The sequence below is a fragment of the Aythya fuligula genome, chromosome 2 (genome assembly GCF_009819795.1).
Source record: "Aythya fuligula isolate bAytFul2 chromosome 2, bAytFul2.pri, whole genome shotgun sequence".
Classification (NCBI taxonomy): domain Eukaryota; kingdom Metazoa; phylum Chordata; class Aves; order Anseriformes; family Anatidae; genus Aythya; species Aythya fuligula.
The window spans coordinates 87,400,586-87,420,948 of NC_045560.1; the positions used below are offsets into that span (position 1 = coordinate 87,400,586).

At 38.9% G+C, this 20,363-nt stretch overlaps 1 protein-coding gene across 5 annotated transcripts in view; it reads right to left on the reverse strand.

The window, feature by feature from the left end:
* COBL (cordon-bleu WH2 repeat protein) overlaps positions 1 to 20,363 on the reverse strand; it is a 197,719-nt gene that overhangs the window by 99,029 nt on the left and 78,327 nt on the right. For all 5 annotated transcript variants that reach the window (XM_032182843.1, XM_032182845.1, XM_032182844.1 and 2 more), the window contains exons 2-6: positions 14,952 to 15,158; positions 6,922 to 7,132; positions 5,904 to 6,132; positions 3,882 to 3,926; positions 1,766 to 1,860 (exon numbers count right to left, since the gene is read on the reverse strand). In XM_032182843.1, the coding sequence (XP_032038734.1) occupies positions 1,766 to 1,860; positions 3,882 to 3,926; positions 5,904 to 6,132; positions 6,922 to 7,132; positions 14,952 to 15,151 (780 nt within the window). In that variant the 5' untranslated portion in view covers positions 15,152 to 15,158. The remainder of the gene's footprint in view (positions 1 to 1,765; positions 1,861 to 3,881; positions 3,927 to 5,903; positions 6,133 to 6,921; positions 7,133 to 14,951; positions 15,159 to 20,363) is intronic.

The window sequence follows — 20,363 nt, forward strand, 5'->3', positions numbered from 1 at the left end:
AGAAGAGAGGGGGGTGGTGTATAAAAGAATAAAGAGTTTGTAATTTCTAGGACACTCATTCCAAACTCGGCTGTGAAAAAAACACTGCAGTAACCACAGCACTGGCAGGTTTCAAAGCTGTTTTCCAGTGTTGTAAGTGAAATTATTCTGTAAGCTAAATCTGAGCTGCTTCTGGAATTACAACTCCGAGAGCAGACACTTCATAACGAGGTTCAGTAAAATGGGAACAGAGGAACAACTTTAACACAGTAAACTTCATGCTGCAATATGTTCAGTTCCTCCAGAGCAGCTACAGAGCCATGGCATGCCCTAGAGGCTTGTGCTGAGCTCCTTTGTGATCTAGATTCTTCCAAGCAGATGCTGTATTATTACTCTAGTTATGCTTTTGTTCCCTGCTAAATGGGAAATAATTTCTTACAGAGGATAAACACACAAAACTGACTCACTTACTATCGCATAAAATACAGCTCTGATGCATCATCCTTCATAAAATGTTAAGAATAGATCAGCATCCATGTTTGACCAAATTTTTCAACATAGTGTCGATAAAGTGTCCACACAAGAAGCCATTGCCTGATAAAAACACTCCAAATTTGATCATAATAAAAAGGGCTGAGAACTAATAAAAATTTTGGATAGCTTATACAGTTTTAAAAATGTGACTGAGGAGACTGGAAGGGTTAAAAGTAACACTGGTCCATCAAGGAAGTGTACGTTACTTAGTACCAGTTAACCTGATTTCACTGCAAAAGCCTTAGAAAGCTTTTAAAATAAGACAAAAGAAAAATGCTATTTTACTCTGACATTCTCAAGTAATAAATACTTTATAATCAAATCATTTGACACAGCTAATTATAGTGAAGGAAGTAAAAAGTGTTAAGTTAAAAGTGTAGTATGTTCTTGAGCTAGAAATTTTTACTATATTTAATTTCTGCAGTGTGGCACATATTTTTCAAAAAGGCTTCTCAATAAATTCTAAGATCTACAGAGAATGCATAAACATTATTTTCTAGTTTTCTCCTTATAAAGTCACCATCACATCTTCTTCTCTAATTGTTTAAAGTTATTTAAATTTAGCAACTCTAATTGTATCTTGAGTTTAGTTGAAGCAAGTTTTTATACAAACTTTCTTTTTTGAATTTTCCAACTCCAAATTAAAAACAAAGTTAAAAATGCCCAACATGCACCCCTGTGGACACTGATCCTTCAGTTTATTACTCCTTTTAGTACTGTGAGCTTTCTTCTACACCTAATTCACCAGTTTTACAGACTGGAGATGGCAATAACGCAAAAGTACAGATTACTGAAAATATAAATGCTTTAAAACAAAGTATCACACACACACACGAGTTAATAAGACACTTCTACGTGATATCTAGAGTAATGTGTTCTATATTGCATCAGTTCCTTCATAAATGCTTTTTTTTTTCCTCTTCAATCTGAGTGCTACTAATAAGTGGATATAAGTTGCTTAAAACTCCTGCCTTTTGTTGCTACCTACTGAAGTAACAGCATTTAAAAAAAATAAAATTAAGTGGTTAATATGCCCAACTCCTTGAATTAGCTGAAATCCCCATCAGACTGTACTGATTAACTGTAGTTTATGCATCTGCTAAAAGATGACTGCATGGAAAAAAAAAAAAAAAAAAAAAGCAGAACAAAACCAAATCAACAACAGACCCCATTGCCCAGAGACAAAATACAAAAATACATCTGGAAATAAATCAATTCTCTTTATCAAGGTAGTACATTGATAAACACTTACCTTGCTGTTGCTTCTGTTAGCTTTGAAAAATCCCAGAAACCCTTTCTTTTCTTTTTCTACTGCATCACTGCTTAGCGAAACACTTCGACTTGGTTCTGAAACAATTACAATAGAAAATTTTTACATTTCTGCAATAAAGATCAGTATTTTAATACATTCTGGGTTAATGCTGTATTTTTATGAGCTGGCAATGTTATGAACTGCAGTATCTAGTAAATGCCAGATCCTGCGCTTTCTTTTTCATTAGACTTCTATTTGCTCCAAGTTTGTTCCCATATCCAGTGAAGTGAATAATAAAGTCATAAACTTAGTAAATTTTTGATCACAATTTAGTACTCCTCAGGATTGTCTGATTCCCTCGATCTCCCTACAACTTCCCCCTCATCAGTTCAGCTGGATGAGTGATGTGATAAGGTCATACCTTACGGGGAACAAACATTAGTTTGACATTTGATATACAGACTGTCAAACTCAATTTTATTTTATTTTTTAAATGAACACTGCATAAAGCTAGAGAGATTTATTCTCTTTCAAGAACATCAGAATATCCCACTAGCACAAAGAGTTTAACACAGAAAAGTTGCTTTCTCTTTTAAGTATTTACTTGTTTAATAACAATTAATAAAGCATACAAAATAACTTGTTTCTTCACATAAAAGTCTACTTCACATACACAAAAAAAAAAAAGACAACTTTATCCCAGAACTTTGGTAAACTAACTTGCATTTCACACAAAGCACATGATTTTCACACAGGATCACTTGCACATCCATAACATAAGGTGTTAGAAGGTGTTATGCACATAGAGTAGTTCAAAGCACAATGGAAAAGTAGAGGTGGTGAACCCTGGGGAAAACAGGGAGAAACTATCCCTAAGAAAGACTGCAACTCCACTGAAAAAAAAAAATATATATATCCAGTAACACATTAATACCTTCCTCAAATACGAAGCACTGCCTAAGCTCATTCACCAGAAACTTCTTCTTTTCTACTCAGGGCTGGGCTGCACCTGGATGTGGATCGTGATTGCCTTGCTCAGCTAGTCTTTGACAATGGTAAGCCATGGTAGTAACTGCTGATATCAGCAGTTTGATGGAAATCTAAATGGAGTTGGGATCTTAAGCACTGCATACCATCTCAAAACAACAAGCAATCTGCATATTTTTTTTTCTGAAATAAGCACAGCTGCTATTCACTTTAGCATCATGCTCTGTATAAGAAGAAGCCACAACATGCAACGACTTAAGAAAAAAAGCACTGGCTTCAGTGAAGCCATGAGGGAACAGGCCATGAGTTAAGATTCACTCAATGTCTGTCACTGTTTGCTTCCTACCTGTAAAGTTATAGAAGTTATTCACTGTTTTATTTTGGTTATGTTGTATTTACTACTAGCAATGCAAAGAAGTAACTAATCAATCATTCTTCTCTTGAGGATAATTAATTTAACTATAACAGATTTAGTGGAGGAAAAATATATTAAATATACACCTTTTCTGTATAACTGGAAGCAGAAGCACAAATGTCATCTAATCAAACCCTATTTAGTGTAGTAGTTCAGAAGTCGGCATCTACCCAGAGTTATCCAACATGCATGCATATGTTTAAGTTTGGTATTAAAATGCTTCATTACAAGTAAATTGGAATTAGTGGAAGATCTCATGGGTCTCAAAAGACTTTGTCTCCACTACTATAAGAAGTTTCAATGCAGAAGACTTGAGATTTCAGTATTCCTGATATTCAGCTAATCATGTTTTAGGTAACAATAAAAGGTTTGGAATCTGCGTAGAAGCATACGATGCCAGACAGTGGTTAAATGTCAGGATTTGTTAATTGTTGGTATTTTGATGGACAACAGTTAAATGACAAAATTTGTTAATTGTTGGCATTTTAGTGGCAATTACTGAACAAGCATTATGAGCATTATGCACACAAGTGTGCTGGTTCTGACGCAAAGCATGACCACGGGAACAACACGGTCCAAAAGACAGCACAGACTGTGAAAATAGCTTTTTTCTTGACAGCGCTTTACACTAGGATGTTAAAGATCCATCTCCTAGAGCCACAACAAACAGCAGGAAGGGAAAGCTGACTTCCCCTCAGCATCATTGTACAGTACCTCTGTAGTTCAGAGAAGGTTCAGACTGAGTTTTTGATGGAGGAACTGGAAAAGGCAGGCAATGAAAGGACAAGAGAAGACATATTAAAGTTCTAGTATTGCCCAGTAAACCGCAGCATTATTCATTCATCACTCCTAATGTTTGTGTCCTAAGGACTGTGGAAACAAAACCTTATCTGACATCAGACATGCAGCGCTCCTACTAGAAGCTGCTTAGCTGAGAAAAAGTTTGTGTTCCTTGTCGGTTCACTAGGGAAGTTGCTTCAGCTGCTACACCAAATTGTGTTAGCAGGTGGCAGCAGAGCTTGTCTTTCTATATTTTGGCTTCGGTATTTTTACTTCAGGGAAGGAGCACTTTGTTTTTTAATAGAATCTGCTCTTATAAATGCAGCCTGTGCTTTCAGCACCTCTGGTGCCACACTCATTAGTGAGAAGGTACTTTAAAAATCTGTTTTTCTGGTAATTAAATAGCCTGGACAACCTACTCCATGCACAATCCTTAGGCCAGATGCTTTTTGGAGCAATGGGGTTACTCTGCTGGAAGGTTACAGATGAGAATATGGGAGGAAGGAATTTGCTCGAACAAAGGGAACCTTTCCTAAATTTCATGTGTATTTACTGTTCTCATCAGGACCACAGTGCAGACTGAGAGGGATACAGAGAAGGCTGACATACATTCAGGAACAGGGGATACTATCAGAATGAAAGGTATACTAAAAGGTTCAAAATGATAACATATATTTTTTTCTGATGCTGAGAGCAGCACCAAGTGTTACAGAATTTTCTGCTGTAATCTCAGGCCTGAAGTCAAGTCTTGTTTTTGACTGTACAAGATAATTGGACTTTTCAACCCTGGACTTGCAGACCTATATAGCACCTATATATAAATGATCACTTTCATTTAAAAAATAAAAATGTAAGGAAGGACTAGGTTAATTTTTCCGTAAGTTGTCCCTGAAGTATGCTGAACAAGTCCTGTTGAATACTATGCATTTTCAATATGTTGCTCCAAAATGCTTAGCTTAATTACAGTAAACATGTCTTTAAAGAAAAAAGAAAAACACTAAATTCAGTTATGACATGTTGTCAGCAACTTTTTGAGCATGCTGACAATTCAAAGGAAAAGGAGACATTTAGTTTACTTAAGAGTCTAAACTCATTGAAATTTGGCTCATATAGAGTTAGAACTGTCACTTACCACAGGAGTTTGAAAGGAGAGACAGAACGTCAACATAAATAAATAACCGTATAAATAAAAAATAAGCCTGCTGCTCAGTGTATACAAGACTGACATTATCTAAACAATAAGTAAGGACGTCTACTGTGCTGGAAATGATACCAATTGAGACAAACTGCAGGAGACAGTTTTAATGAATACCACTTTCTGACCTCAAAGGAAGTAGCACTTGTCACTATGTACTTTAAAGCATGTATACTTAAAAACACACGGCATAATTCTGCTACTTGAATACACAGGCTGATGAAACTCAAGCCCAAGAAGCTACTGCTACAACATCATCTATGAGAAAAGAAAAGGGGGGAGAAATAACCAAGAGAACAAAATTTTAAATACAAATACCTCTCAGGTCCTCTTCACTAAATTGTCAGCAGCTTTGCTGTTTGGAGGAACCACCTCTGCACCCATCCACAGTCTGTTATCACAAGCCCCGCTCTGCTGCCTCTGCCTCTCCGCTTTCACGGCTGCCATGACTATGGCACGTCTCCTCTTTCTTTCTCTCTGACCCACAGCACAGGTCGATGACGGGACCCCAGGTGACATGCGTGGCACCAACAGCAGCTCTGGGAGGTACAAAGCTCCTCCTTTCGCCCTGCCCTAAGCCAACGTGTGCTAGGGGCTAGCAAAGCCTGGTGCTGGCCCCAGAGCAGCTAGCAACAGCTGGGCACACCACTGACCTGGCTGCTACTCTCTGGGACTGAGGCCCCCAAAACGTCCTTCAGTTGCCCATAATACCATTGACACCTCATCTAACCCAGCAGCAACCGCTTTCAGCCGCAGCTCACCTCTTTTTCTGTCCCAGGCGTACAGCTCACTTATCCCCAGCTCCTCCAAGGACTTGGTAAGCTCCAGCTCCTCCCCAGTGATGCTGTCTCGCAGAAGAACGATGTGCTCCTGACTGACCTCGCACTTCTCACAAATAGCCGGAATGATGTTGTGGAGAGGCACCTCCGGACTGACTCGAACCACTGCCTTCTGTGTCTTCAGGTAATTCACCACCAGCCTCACAGACTTCTGTAGAAACAAGCACAAAGTCTCAGCTCTCCCTCTGTGATGGCCATGCATTCTTATGAGAAAGGTTTTCATTCAGAAAATGGAAAATGTACGAGGGACATCCGTATTGTCTTCATTCATTTTACACAAGCTTACCCCACATGCATATTTATTGCAAAACAAAACAAAACAAAACCCTATTGAAAATAAACAAAAATTCTCAGAACACACCTATCATTAAGGAGAGAATCAGAAAAAACAGGCAAGTAAAGAAAAGGAATCAGATACTTTTTTTTTGGACAATGTTTACAAGTGCCACTCTGAAAAACATCGCAGTATATTAACTATCCTGGTCCAAGATAATTAAAAATTCAACAAAGAAATATTTCAAAAATGGCTACTTCTCAATATTCACAATTCTGTGAAATACGTTTATTACTGAACAGTCTTCTCCCTTATCTTTAATAAAGGTGGCAAACAAAATATTACCAAAGTTCCACCTACTTCCGCACAATCCCATAACCCTCATGTTAACCACTCTTGTCAATTTCCATCATTTAAGTCTTTGAACAAAGTTCTTTACAAGAGCAAATTTCCATCTAAACAACTGCATGCAACATAAAGTTGTAAATGCTGCAGTCCAGACTGGCAGCTGCCAATCTGTGTGCAAATCATTTAACTTGTAGAAAAAGTTAGAGTCAATCTCAGGCCTCTCTCACCTGGTCTGAAGATGCAAAGGTTGGAAAAACTTGAAATGTTAAGAATGAAATGACATCTCACGTCACTGTTTCAGTGCTACAGGGTACTGACCTCAGGGGCCCGTGGCAGAGGTCGCTTTATCTTCTCATCAGGCACCTTCTCTTTCAGAAGTACTGTCTGTACGTCCAGTGCTCCTATCAAAGTGTTTGCCTTGTAACTCAGAGGCTGCTCAGTTCCCAAAGACTTCAGTTCAAGACTGTATTGGGATGGATTCAAATGATACCGGCTGCATAAATCAACCAACAGATCCATCACAGCTTTACTGTAGGGAAGAAGAAATTCACTGTTAGCATGGAGAAAAAACAGTTCCTAAAAAAAATGACTTTTGTTTTAATATTGGAGAAAAGACAGGACAAGGTGTGGATGTGTCGCAAGGAAGTAACAGTGCCGATGCTTTGAAATGCTAGAAATCTCAGATAAAAACATTAGGACTTAAATACATTCATGCTTAACTGTGTGCTTATGAGCTGGTAATTAACTATTCATTATGAGGCAGAAAACAGTGCCAACGATAGCACTAACAAACCTAAGCCAAAAGCAGAGAAAGTGCATCTTATCTGCTAACTGCATACATTAAATTCATTCAAACCCTGTTCCTTATCAGGAAGACAAGATACAAATAAATGACTCATTCAAGGTACGGTAAGCTCTACCTGCATTTGAACCATCACATAATGCAGACCAAACTGTAACACATGAATTTGAAACAAGAGGTAGACAGAATTTTTTCCAGTTTCCAGATTTTTGTGTGTGTTCATCTGCCCTCCAATTACACCAGTAATATTTCCAAGTACAACTGAACTCCTCCATATTTATTTTGGTGAGAATATTAAGCCAGTATAAAAATATCTGACTTCAAGTATTTGCATTATTAAGACGTCTCATTGCAGATGTGATTCCCAAACCACGAGGTTAAAAAGTCAGTCACTACTCCTTAATACAAAGCAGAGGCACTAACTCCACTTTAACAAAGCAGCAAGGTGGCTTGATAACGTCTGACACAGCAGATACAAACTACATTCCTCCGCACACCAGAACGTCTCCTCTTAACCGAGGTACTGAAAGGTTCTTTTTTTTCGAACTTTCCTTATTAAAATTCCATTCAGGATCAGAGAAAACATGTTTATTATAACTGGTTATGTTTATGAAAAGTTTTGGTTTCATAAACCTGCATTTGCCATTAACGAAACAACCAAGGTTGAAAACATTATTGGCCCTACTTGAAGCCTCTGATATACAAAGGATACTTTTATTCTAGTGGAAAAGAGATTAAATGTGTAAACAGCTTATCTCCCAATGAAAGTGACACCTTTTTTAATGTGTATACTGGAAAAGTGTATACAGATTCAAAATGTAGCAGACAAATTCAAGGCAGAAAAAAAAAAATCCTTCACAGATTCAGTACTTGGAGTACTGCGTTCAGCTCTGAGGCCCCCAGCACAAGAAGGACATGGAAGTATTAAATGAGTCCAGAAAAGGGCCATGAAAATGACCAAGGGGCTGGAGCACCTCTCCCATAAAGACAGGCTGAGGGAGTTGAGGTTCAGCCTGGAGAAGAGAAGGCTCTGGGGAGACCTCATATTGGCCTTCCAGTGCCTAACGGGGGCCTACAGGAAAGCTGGGGAGGGACTCTGTGTCAGGGAAGATAGTGACAGGACAAGGGTTAATGGCTTTAAACTAAGAGAGGGTAGGTTTAGATTAAATGTTCAGAAGAAATTCTTCACCCAGAGGGTGGTGAGGCACTGGCACAGGCTGCCCAGAGAAGCTGTGGATGCCCCATCCCTGGAGGTGTTCGAGGCCAGGCTGGATGGGGCTTTGGGCAACCTGATCTGGTGGGAGGTGTCCCTGCCCATGACAGGGGGTTGGAGCTGGGTGGTCTTCCAAGGTCTCTTCCAACCTAAACCATTCTGTGATTCTAAGATTATTAACCACACCACCATTAAATCTGTAGCTCACGAACTGCCCCTCAGCTGCAAGCTGATGGCATCTGAGAGACTGCTCTGTGGGGGGCTGCCCATCTTCTTTCTAGGCATGTGCCCTTTGCCTACAAGTGTCCAAGAAGTTGGTGAAGAACCTTGGAGGGCTAATGACAGAGAAATACCATGAAAATGGGAAATGGGTCTGATCCCTTATTAACAGGCAAAACACTAAAACATACGTAAGTGCCAGCCAGCTTTTGTGCAAGAGATGAGAAATAACTCAAGGACCTATTTCACAGTAACCTATTTCAAGTTTAACCGAGTTATGCAATATAAGCTGAGAAAATTGAAGGTGTGGAAAATTTGAAATAGGTGATCGTATTTAAAGGAAATGAAAGTAAGTGAGAAAATGAAGATCAAATGAGGAGAACTTTGTTAATATGTATAGCAGGCTTCAGAAAAACTGAGGACTGTGGCAATGCTAGCATAAAGAGCATCTAAACAGAAATGGGTATCAGGTCACTCCATGACATTTTCCAGTGCCTTGTTCTGGCACTGTCCCCAAATGGTGAATGCCTCTATTTCACAATCATTGTTACTTCACACAAAACAGAAACTAAGTCCAGGCTATACAAGAATCCTGCATACACTGACATTTGAACAAACATTCATTATGTTGTGCAGCAATCAGAATTCAAAAAAGTGTCAGTCTGTTTGATAAAGATCTCAGCTTGTCTGTTTACAGATATATTACTTTTTAAGTGAAATTTGCGTGTTGTTCTTTTTTTCCCCTCAGCCTTATTACTGTTGTTTCAGAGAAAAGTAAATAACGTGGCAGAACCACAGTACCTGGTATTCTATTTGATACACATTTTAATTTAACGTGGAATGCTAATGTATTTCTGTAGTGTATAATATTGTAATAATTCATTCAAATTTAGACATTTACCTCACATGAACTACTTCATTCAAAACACTAAAAACTGCAGCACTTGAAAAAAAAATTATACCCATAGTCCATCAAAAAGGTACTTTATGATGCTGTGTACAGAGTGTTAACACTTAATGAAGTCTGAAGCACCCCATCCTGTTTCAAACTGCTCAGAACATACGCAACTGTTGAAAAGCATCCCTAGGCTTCATCTGTACCATTTAGGAGTACAAATTAATCAAAATCTGATTTTTTTTTTTAAAGATCATCAAAGTGCACAATATGCTCTTCTCAAAATGTAAATTTGGGAAAAACATTTCCACAAAACTTCAAAATGATAAAAAATAAAGCAAGCAAGCAAACAAACAAACAAAAAAACATGAGGACAAAAATTTTAAACTCATGTTTCCAGAGACGTTAGAGAGCTCAGAAGTCCTTCTAAGGAGGTTACTCTTTTATCAGACTTTAGGATCACCAACTCTAAAAATTTCCCTTCTAAACTGCAATAGCTTTCAGCTTGGTTTTAAATTTGAGTTTTATTTCAACCAGTTCCATACATACGGCACTCACAGAAGAGAGCCACCAAGCACAGCAAAGAGAATGGTACTGAAACAACTTTTCTTTCTAACTTTGAGCTGAATATGGCTCTTGGAAAATGCAAAAAGTTTCCTCCCCATTTCCATCTTGATCCAGACATACCAGAATTTGATTGTAAACTGTTTTTGAGACCTGGTACAGCACATACTTGATTTTGAAACTCAGGCAGGTCTGATCACAAAAGACTAATTCTAAAGCTGAAGCAAAAGAGTTAAATTTCTCCTGTATTTCCAACTACTCATCTATGAAACATGTTACTTTCTTCTTCTAAAAACCTTGCTGGAGTTTGGGAGGAGACCAAATGCTATGTGACAGACACTAAACATTCATCCCTGATAAGGAAATACAAAAGCACAGAAACAGAAGTGGAGAATGAGGCCAATACATGATTCAGACAAGGTGGTCCAGACAACTATTTTTAGCAAAGAAGAATACTTTGGCTCTATCCTGGTATTATATTACTAAGCTGTACAACATTAAAAAAAGCAATTCTGGAAAGTAAAGAATAACTACTGTGTCAGCAGCACTTTTCAGGCTGAGGTCCTGACCAAGCAGGAGTATGTCGGACCATTTGTGTCCTGCAGTTCACCAGTAAAATGCAGCAAGGACATCAGTAACTTAAGAGGTAGAAAAAAAAAAAAAAGTTGTTTTGGGTGTGGATTGGGCCAATCTCTTTGGGATCACAAAGAGCAATCCATTTTAAAATACAGCCTTGCACACCTAGGAAATAAATTTGTAGGATAAAGTTGTACTCTATAAAATGACTGACTCTCCTGTTGTCTTCTACTTTCATGCTACAAACGCTCATAAAGGTAAGACTAACTAAAGGAAAGAATTTCCTTTATTTAGATTAATTTCAAACACACATCAGAAAGCTAAAATGACAGACTGGAAAAGAAAAATGTTAGCATAGAGGGAATGAGATGAAGTCTCTAAGGCTTTAACTATGCACATTTAAACAGCAGAAAACAGTGTTAGTCATTATTTTCTCATGCTCCAAAGCACAGCAGGCACTTCATGAAAAGATTAGAAGTTTTCCTACGCAACCAGAAATATGTATAGTAAAAAGGCAAATTGCATTCAAAAAAGCCATGGAAGCATGATAAGTAGGTATTCATAAATGCTGTCTCTTCCTTTTGTTATTTTACTGATGTATATTTCTCTCTCATTTTCCATATTGGAGAAAATCCACAAAGAGGCCATCAGTATGATGTGTATGCAGCAGCAGAGGACTGTGTTTTTCGAGCCTTTCACACCTTCAGTCTTTTACCATTCTGTATGTTGAGCTATAAGCCACCAATTATTATCACTTAATTCTCTCACAGAGAATAATGTGAGAATATACTTTCTGTGATGGCATTAGGTTTATGCTCTATGTAGTGCATGCTCTTTGCACTCAGCTGTGTCCTCCGTTATTTGCAGAATAGGACTAAAGCTTCAGCTAGTTGATTATTTGTACCAGTGTCCTCCTCTGTGTATCGCACGTACAAGCAAATTTGCCTACCATGTAAGAAAGCAGCAGTAACAATTGCCCCATCTCCTCTTCTATGGCATCCATGTGTTGACAACTCCAAACCAAACACTATTTATCTTCAAGCATCCCCTTTTTTCTGCAGTATGTATCAAATACTACTGATTTCTGAAGCTGCTGACACTAGAGCTCTGTATCTGCACTAACCAGGAAGCTCTCTTCAGTGTGACAGACACACAGTCCCTGCATTTGCAGGTTACCCATTCAAAGAACTATCCATGAGCATCACAAACAGAAAAGGTTTCTGGTAACTCTTTTAAGTTCTTCCAATTATTTTCTTTCTAAATGTCTAGTCATCCCCTCTGTCAGACCTGATAATAGTTTGTGTGGATCTGCTGCATATCTGTATGCACAAAACAGTATGCATAAAGCACCAAATCTGTCTATCCTTTCAGGATTTCATGCATTTCTCATACAACAGTACAAATATAGATTAGTTGTGGGGGGTACTTTATACCTTTTTTTTTTTTTTTTTTTTTTTTTTAAGGGGGTGTTGTTTTTTTTTTTGAAGAAGGGGGAGTTAGCACGAATACTTTTACATGTTTTTACAGTAGAGTTTACAGGGACCATTTTTTTTTTTTTTAAATACCATTCTATTGCTACACACACTCTGCAAGGACTCAACTTTGCTCTTAAACTGTGCTACGCATTTCCAAAAGCTGCAATAAACTGTGTTACAAAATGGCAATAAACTTTTGAAGATGGACTGTCAGCTTGAGTTAACTTTTACAAATAAATGTACTTAAAATTTCCAGATTCTAATAGAGGATCTTTAAATACTATGTACTTTTTTTTTTTCCTTTGAACAATATTTCAAGGGAATTTAATGAGAATTTTCTGCTCTCTTGCTGTTACTTAGAAGAAATTTCTATAAAGAGAACAAAGTAAAATTGATGACATGCTGCTTTGCTTACATACAATGAACAAATTGAAAGAGATAATTCTGACTTTCGATTTAGTGCATTTATAATAACCTTAAGTGATACTAATTAACTACAGTAGTTACATTTTCAAACATCCTCTAGAGGACTTCATTGCTCTGTGAACTGCTTTCCTTGAATTACAGAATGATTTTTCATTATGATGATGCTCAGAGCAAGATTTTGTAAATTTTTTCTGAAAAAGTTATGTCCCCAGGGCACCCAAGAGCAGATTTTGAAGAATGCAGTTCCAATGTTGGCCATGACAATACTGAAGATTTACAGCAGTATAGGCAATAGCAGAATTTTCTGAAATCTCCTTCCATGGTACCACCATTGAAAGTGAAGAGGGAACAGAATTTATTAACTAAACTAGCCCCCATATTTGCCTCTAACTAAACTAAACTCATCATTTTTTAAATCTGTTATCTTGCCCATTAAACATTTACCTCTGAAGACCAACACATTTTGTAGCTGTCCAGTTTGCAACATCAAAACAACACAAAAAGATGAAACACTCTCACCCAAACCTGGAGACTCAAGACAGTCCACCTCCTAAAAATTTCAAATGCTTTTGGAATTTTATTTATTTACGTTTGTATCCCACATCCCTAAAACCGTAAGAAGTGCTAAGGTACAGACAATTTTATCTTCTGCCTGCAAGGAAGAACAGCAGCACACACAAGGCAGTTGTCGCACAGGGCTCATGAGAGGGTGCTCTTTTCTTACTTCATCACTTGTTCAGGTAACGCAGCCCTCCCCTCGGCTTCCATAATTTTCCACACTGCCCACAGCAGCTTGCCCATGCCCGACATGCATTACAGTCGTGCTGAGGGAGAACACCCGCTGCCCACGTCAGGCACGTGCAATGCACAGGAGAGCAGAGGAGAGCCAGCAGCAACTCAACCACCACCTGCACTGGGGCCTAGACCCGCCATGAAGCCTACAGGGGAAGCGGGCACCCCACTGAACAACCAAGAGGTCATTTTGGTTACCTCAAGTGCTTCACATAGGCCAGAGGAAGAACTTCATAGAAATGTCTGAGGTTTAATTTGTTCACCTCAGGTTTCAGTCCCCAAACTAAAGATTGAAATAATCAAAAATAACCAGCCTCAGCATAAGTGATAGCAATGGCACCTGAGACAGACTGCTTGCCGTGCAGGGATTTTCCCTTTGTTCTTTGCTCTTGTGACTCCTTCAAAAGGTCACACTGAAACACTACTCTTGTAATGCTGTTGGAGTGGGTTTTTTTGGTTGTTGTTGTTTGCTTGTTTTTTTCGAGGAGGACAAGAAAATCTTTTCTACTCATATAGCAAGGATATATCTCTGCCCACAAAATGCTGCAGGAAAATTTGCCTTATTAGCTCTCCAAGTGGCTGCGTTTTCCATTGAAATATCAACTTTCTTTGGCATCTCACAACCACCTCTGGCTTTGGGGTAGACCCACAGAAATTACTGCTTGTGTTAGTCTCCTGAGCGTGGCTAAGCAAACACTAATTACTGCAAGAAAAGCAGGAGGAAGAACGAAGCACCAGACACTACAAGCTGCTACACACCTCTTCCTCAACCATCAGAACATACTAACAGACAGTTAAAACAGACTACTATATCAGACCAAGATGAGCAGTTTTACAGGAATGCAGACTAACTATTGCAAGCCCCAGATGTACAGACCCTGATTTATCGGCAGGCAACTACATATCCTCCTAATCTGATATTATTACTTTCCACAATTTCTTGACTGCACTGTGGCCACTCACATCATGGTTTGCTATAGTTTCATCAATAGCATTGAAGATATTTTAAAAAACTCTTCCTCAAGGTAATATAAATATGCCAGTTCCTTTCTGTCCAAGCAGAATGGATGAGAAGATGGAAGAGCTCCCACAGTGAAGAAAGGTATCTCAAAACTACCTTTCCAATACAACTTGACATTGACAGCGTCTTAATTATAAGGAGAATGTCTCTCTCTCTTCCAATGGAAAAAGGAGACACATACAGAAAAGGGTTCCCAAATTCCATCAGATGCTTTGCTACCTACGCAAACATAATACACTTATGAATGCAGGATCTCTGAATTTGATGAATCATTTGTCTTCTGAACCTAGAAAAGGAGACACTAATATCTGTAAGTATCCTACTAGCAATGGAGGGCTCCAAAAAAGAGCTAATCAAAGCCTTACCTTCCTTGTACTGTGGTCTTCTGTTCCACCCCATTGGGTAGAATAACTGTGAAGTCCACCGATCTGTTTATCATATTCTCCTTCATGCTCACAAGGTTCTGATCAGAAATTACTGCTGTCTCTGCAGATGACTTGTGTTCGTTGTTGATTCTACTCGCTGCAGAAGGTTGATTTGGTGGAGGAGGAGCGCGAGCTTTCATTCTTCTCCTTAAGAAATAAAGGTGAAAAGAAAATAAACAATTTATCATGAGCAAGTTATAAGCACGTTAATAAAAAAAAAAAAAAAAAAAAACATTCTTTAAACCATAATCTCAGATTATTTTTAAAAAGCTCCTACAGCATGAGCCATTTTTCTTTACCGTAAAACTTCAATGGAGCTGCATTTTATTTTTACCTCTTCCTCTCTAAAAATACACTAATTTTTTAATGTGCATTCACTCCTACTGCTTGCTTTCCACACCCCAGGGTATGAATCAGTTCCATAATTAGGATATGAAGTAATCATTCTTCTGTTGAGTATGAAGCATGTTTCTATGAAGAGAGAATCAGAAATACTGGGTCCAGTCCAGACCTGACTCAAGAAAAGAGTTGTATTTATGTAAATTAATGTTTTCTCCAAGCCAGAGAAGCAGGAGGGGAGGTAGGGTAAGCTTTCATTCAGCTCATTCAGCTGTGTTTGGGTTCCATAACATTACTCTAGTTAAAATATTGTCTCTGCCTTACTGAGCAGTATTAAATTTGGTTTATCATACTTGATAGGAAAGGGCCAAGAAAAGGTCAACCATGAGTGATACCACTTCTTACCATGCCACACAGAGAGCTCTCTGAAAGCACCCTGAGGAGAGCTTGCTCTCCAGCTTTTCTGTATGAGTGGCATACAGAAAAGCTGCATCAACTTGCACCATGTACTTTGCAGGGAGATAAAACCACCACAAACTCAAAGTTTCCTTCATTGGCAAGCAGCACGGTTGATAAGCAACATATGTGAGCCGTTAACTTCTGAATAGCTGGCCTCATACCAAGCACATGTTTAAGAGGATTTATTCGGATGACTAATATCTCAGTGACCTCTTCTGACTAGATGTATGCCTAGTTTAAGTCAGATTTCAACGCAACAGATGGAAAAGACAGTAAAATATTTACTGAGAAATTATTACTCAGGCTTACTGCCTGAATTTTTTTAATCTGTTGTTAGGGTGGAAGAAGCGAGCAGATTATGATTCTGCACATCAATTTCACCCTGCAAAGAACATAAGCAGAGACCCAGAAGAAAGACTACAGAAAGAGTACTCTAACTCTTAGAAACCTGCAAAGCTTAGTGGTTCAATCAGACAAGGACAAAATTATGTTCAGGAAAACATGCATTTTAAAAACTGAACAGGATTAATACCAGACCAGCACTTCTTTAATTAAAGACAATGTGTATTCTCACTGATAAAAGGACTAAGCATACAGCCTGAATTACCAGCCTAAGTTCCTGGCAGAGAGCAGAGGAAGAGCTCCATCACAAAACAGTTCAGAAACAATCCAACTCCTCTGCACTTTTTAATCAGTATTTGTGTTTGACCACTAATTTCTGTGACATGTTTCAACTTGCCAAAAAATCACTATGTTGCCTTGAAAGTGTGTTTCAGTGAGAGCACATCAGGATGCTGTAGGATGAGCTATGCATATATGAGCTAGGTACTTCCATTCATCCACTACATGCATAACAAATAGCATTCCCTACAAATAAGCAGGGAGAGCTACTGCCACCTTTACTAGCACACAACAATTTTTCTTCTACGGGAAATTTTCCCTGGACTTTCACTTCTTATCCTATATACACCTAGTGAGTCATGCAGGCATCAGCTACTAACCTGGAGCTTCTATTTTCCTCCCCACGGAGGTGATAAGAAGCTCAAGGCTTTACTGTTTGGCAAACCACCTTCGCTTTCTATACCTCCCAGAAACAAACTCCTAATTTATTCACTTGCCTATAAAGGAAAAAAAAAAAAAAGAAAAAAAAAAAAGAAGGGAAGTAACTGGGTTCATCTCATGCTAAGATCCCTTTATGTCCAGCTACAGTTGTTACTCGTAAGCAGGTGGTGAGTGACATGGCAGTTTTGCATAAATCCATTTCTCGCCAACGTAGTCTTCAATATAACTCAGCGTAGCAAGTGCAACACTGAAGGACTTCAGATCAATTTACAAACTACATAACTCTTGCCCTCCATAACACCAACTGCATTAATATACACAGCTTATTCACAGCTTTACACAAAATCATTTTTGAAATCAAAGCCTTTTTTTTTTTTTTTTAAGGCTTTCCTATAATGTCAGGGACCATCTCCAACACAGTGCTGCTAACAGTGAGCCACAGGAGTGGGAATAAAAGCAGCAGCCGGTGTAGTGAACCTTGCATGACCGTTTTTGTTTGTTTGAATTATGATTTACCTGGACTTGTAAATTCTACATCTCAGGGCAAAGAGAGGAAAGAAAGCAATCATAATAAAACAAGCATGAAACTGAAAGCAGCTGAAACTGAAACCAGTGGAGAAGTAAAGAACAACTGAGTTTTGAAGCTGATGAAGGAGCTGGAAGTGAATTGGGAGTGTGCTACACGCGTGACTGTTGCTTTGCAATGACATAAAGGTGCATCTACTTTTCTGAAGGAACAAACAAACAAGGCCTGACACCTTAATGTCAATTTATAGCTCCGAAATGGGAGGACAATTTTTATTTGACTTCTTTTTAAGTACTCTTTATGTTTCCTGCTACAGCTACAGACCTCAAACAATGCTGCTGGCAGGGGGAAGCCAGGCACCACACCACTACCAGCTTCAGCCATATGCTGACCAGTGATGCTCCCTTTGCCTCCACGTACTTGCCTCCAAGTACGTAACAGCATGCATTGGTTTTGGCGTTAGGCAGTCAGGACCTTTCTCATGTTATAGCTCTCCTCGTCTTCCACTCAGAAAGGACGGCGCAAATCCATTTCCTTCACAGAAACTAGAGAAAAGAAAAGGGAAGCATTCCCACTATAGCCCTGTTAATCCACCAATAGGTCAGGCGACCTTGTGAACTTCTCCACAACAGTGACAATATATTCTCTTGAGACACTCTAACTGCTTAAAATGCCAGCCTTTCAGCCTTTTCCCCAGTGACAAATCTCAAATTATTCCCCTTGAAGCAGATCCCTTTCAGGTTCACAATTTTACTGTGATACACGGCACAGATTTGCATTTCACAGTCGACCTTCTGCAACATCTTGGTGGCAGAAAGCAGCTCCACGAGCCACAGACTGCAAACCACAACTCAATCTCACCCTGGGATATGCACAGAGCGGCTGCTGCCCGCCCGTGCCCTGCAACCACAGCCTGACCGAGTGGAGCAGCCTGGCAGCACTGCACAATGCTGGCCAGAAAAAGAAACCATCTTTCTCCAGCACAGCTACAATGATTACAAAGGACAACACAAAAGCACTCCGTAATGAAAGATTTTTTGTTCCCCCACTAGAATAACGCACATAGAAAGAGCGTGGTTTAAGAGACAGTTTTAAACAGGCTTGCTTTCCATGCTACAAGCACAACATAATAATAAAAAAGGCAAAAATATCATACCTTAGTCTGAGCTAAATTCTAACTAGATTTAGCTCAACAGCGAGTTTTGTCCAGAAACACCTTTCCCTGTGCTCAGCACCGAGACACTTGCTAAGCTCCCAGCTGCTGTTAGCCTGCTGCTGAAGTCGCGAGCGAGAACACCTCACGCCTCTGATTCACCCACGGTCACACCACGGCTTCCACCTGGCCCCAGATAATGAGACAAAGCAAGAACAAGCGGCTGATCCTAACACATACATGTACAATAGCTTTTAACGAGGATTCATCTTCATAATTCATAATTCATCTCATTTTCTTCCGAGCTGACAAAACGCATGTTGCCATGAAATGACCAGGTAGAACAGGAAAACAACCTACCAGCACTGTTCTCATCAGGCTTCCCAACACAGGAAGGGAAAAACAACAAGCAAACTGAGCAACAAGACCAGCTTTTCTGTAGCACAGTCTGTAGAAGAAAAGCAACAGAAACAAAGAAAAGTTTCACCAGATTAAGGAACTTCAAGACGAGCCCTTTGGACCTACACTTTATTAATATATAACTACCAAGCAACAGGATCCAACCTTGAATTTACAATCCCATGCTGAAAAAACATGCTCTCTTTCTAACCAATGTAGTCCTGGGACTTCTACCCTCATGGCAATGCTATTCAGGTTGTCATTCTTCAGATAAGGTCTAAGATGCAGAGGGGAAAAAAAAAAAAGACTTTATTGACTGCCAGGTGATTGCAGGCCTACATGCACAGCTACAAACCCATCCATGAGGCACACCTCATACCTCAGACCATCAAGACACAGATGGTATGACAGGAGGACCTTCTGCCCAGTGATCCAGCAGGCAAAGCAGACATCCTTCAAAGAACTCTGTCACTCTTCATTGCTCATGGCAAAGTACCTAAGTCACAGACCGGGAAAGAGACCATCTCTAACATGAGTAATGGTATGCCAAGTTTTTTCCGCAGAGTAGAGTTCTTTCACTTTGTAGACACAGCAGTTCAGAAAAATTATAATCTCAACACAGATGTGAAGTAAATAAAAACAGATTAGAACCAAAATAAAGCTGCATCAAAAATTCTGAAATGGAAAACAAAAAATGAAACAAATCCCACAAAGACGTAAAACAAGGAAATGAGATTATGCAGCAAGGAAATGAGATTATGATGATGTCCATAGCTACTACAGGAGTTCATCCAGACAGTCCTATGTTATAAGCTAGAACCCCCTTCCATTTTGCCATCAGTAACATTTAAACTAACTAAACTGAGGTTTTATTTGCTCTTTATCTGAAAAAAAATAAAAATGAAACAGCTTTCTCAACTTCACTCAGTCTGCCACAGGCACTCATGACATGTGCAACATAGGCAGTTTATGTCCTTAAATGCCTCATACGTAGACAATAAATTACAGGTCTAAAATATACGACTCCTACAGTAACTTATTTCCAGTATCCTTTTACATTCCCTAATGATTTATAATGTCACAAAAACATTACACTTGCTACACAGCTGAAATTTTCAGCAGAGACTAAGATCTAATTAACTAGATTACTCCCATGCTGATAGAGCTCTGGGAAAAATTAGCACTGCCTGATACTTTATTTCCCCACTTTTAAGAATTCTTTCTCTTTTAAACTCAGTCTTCACTCTGAATTCCCTGGCTATTATGGCATATAATTGTTGTATGCTTTTCCCTATTCAAACATTTATTTGAATTTCATACTGCTTTTTAAAGATCATTCCTTTTCTTAGGAAGGATCACGCTGACAGACGTGATGAAAACGATTCCCTTACGGGTGCGATCAAGTCACCCAAAA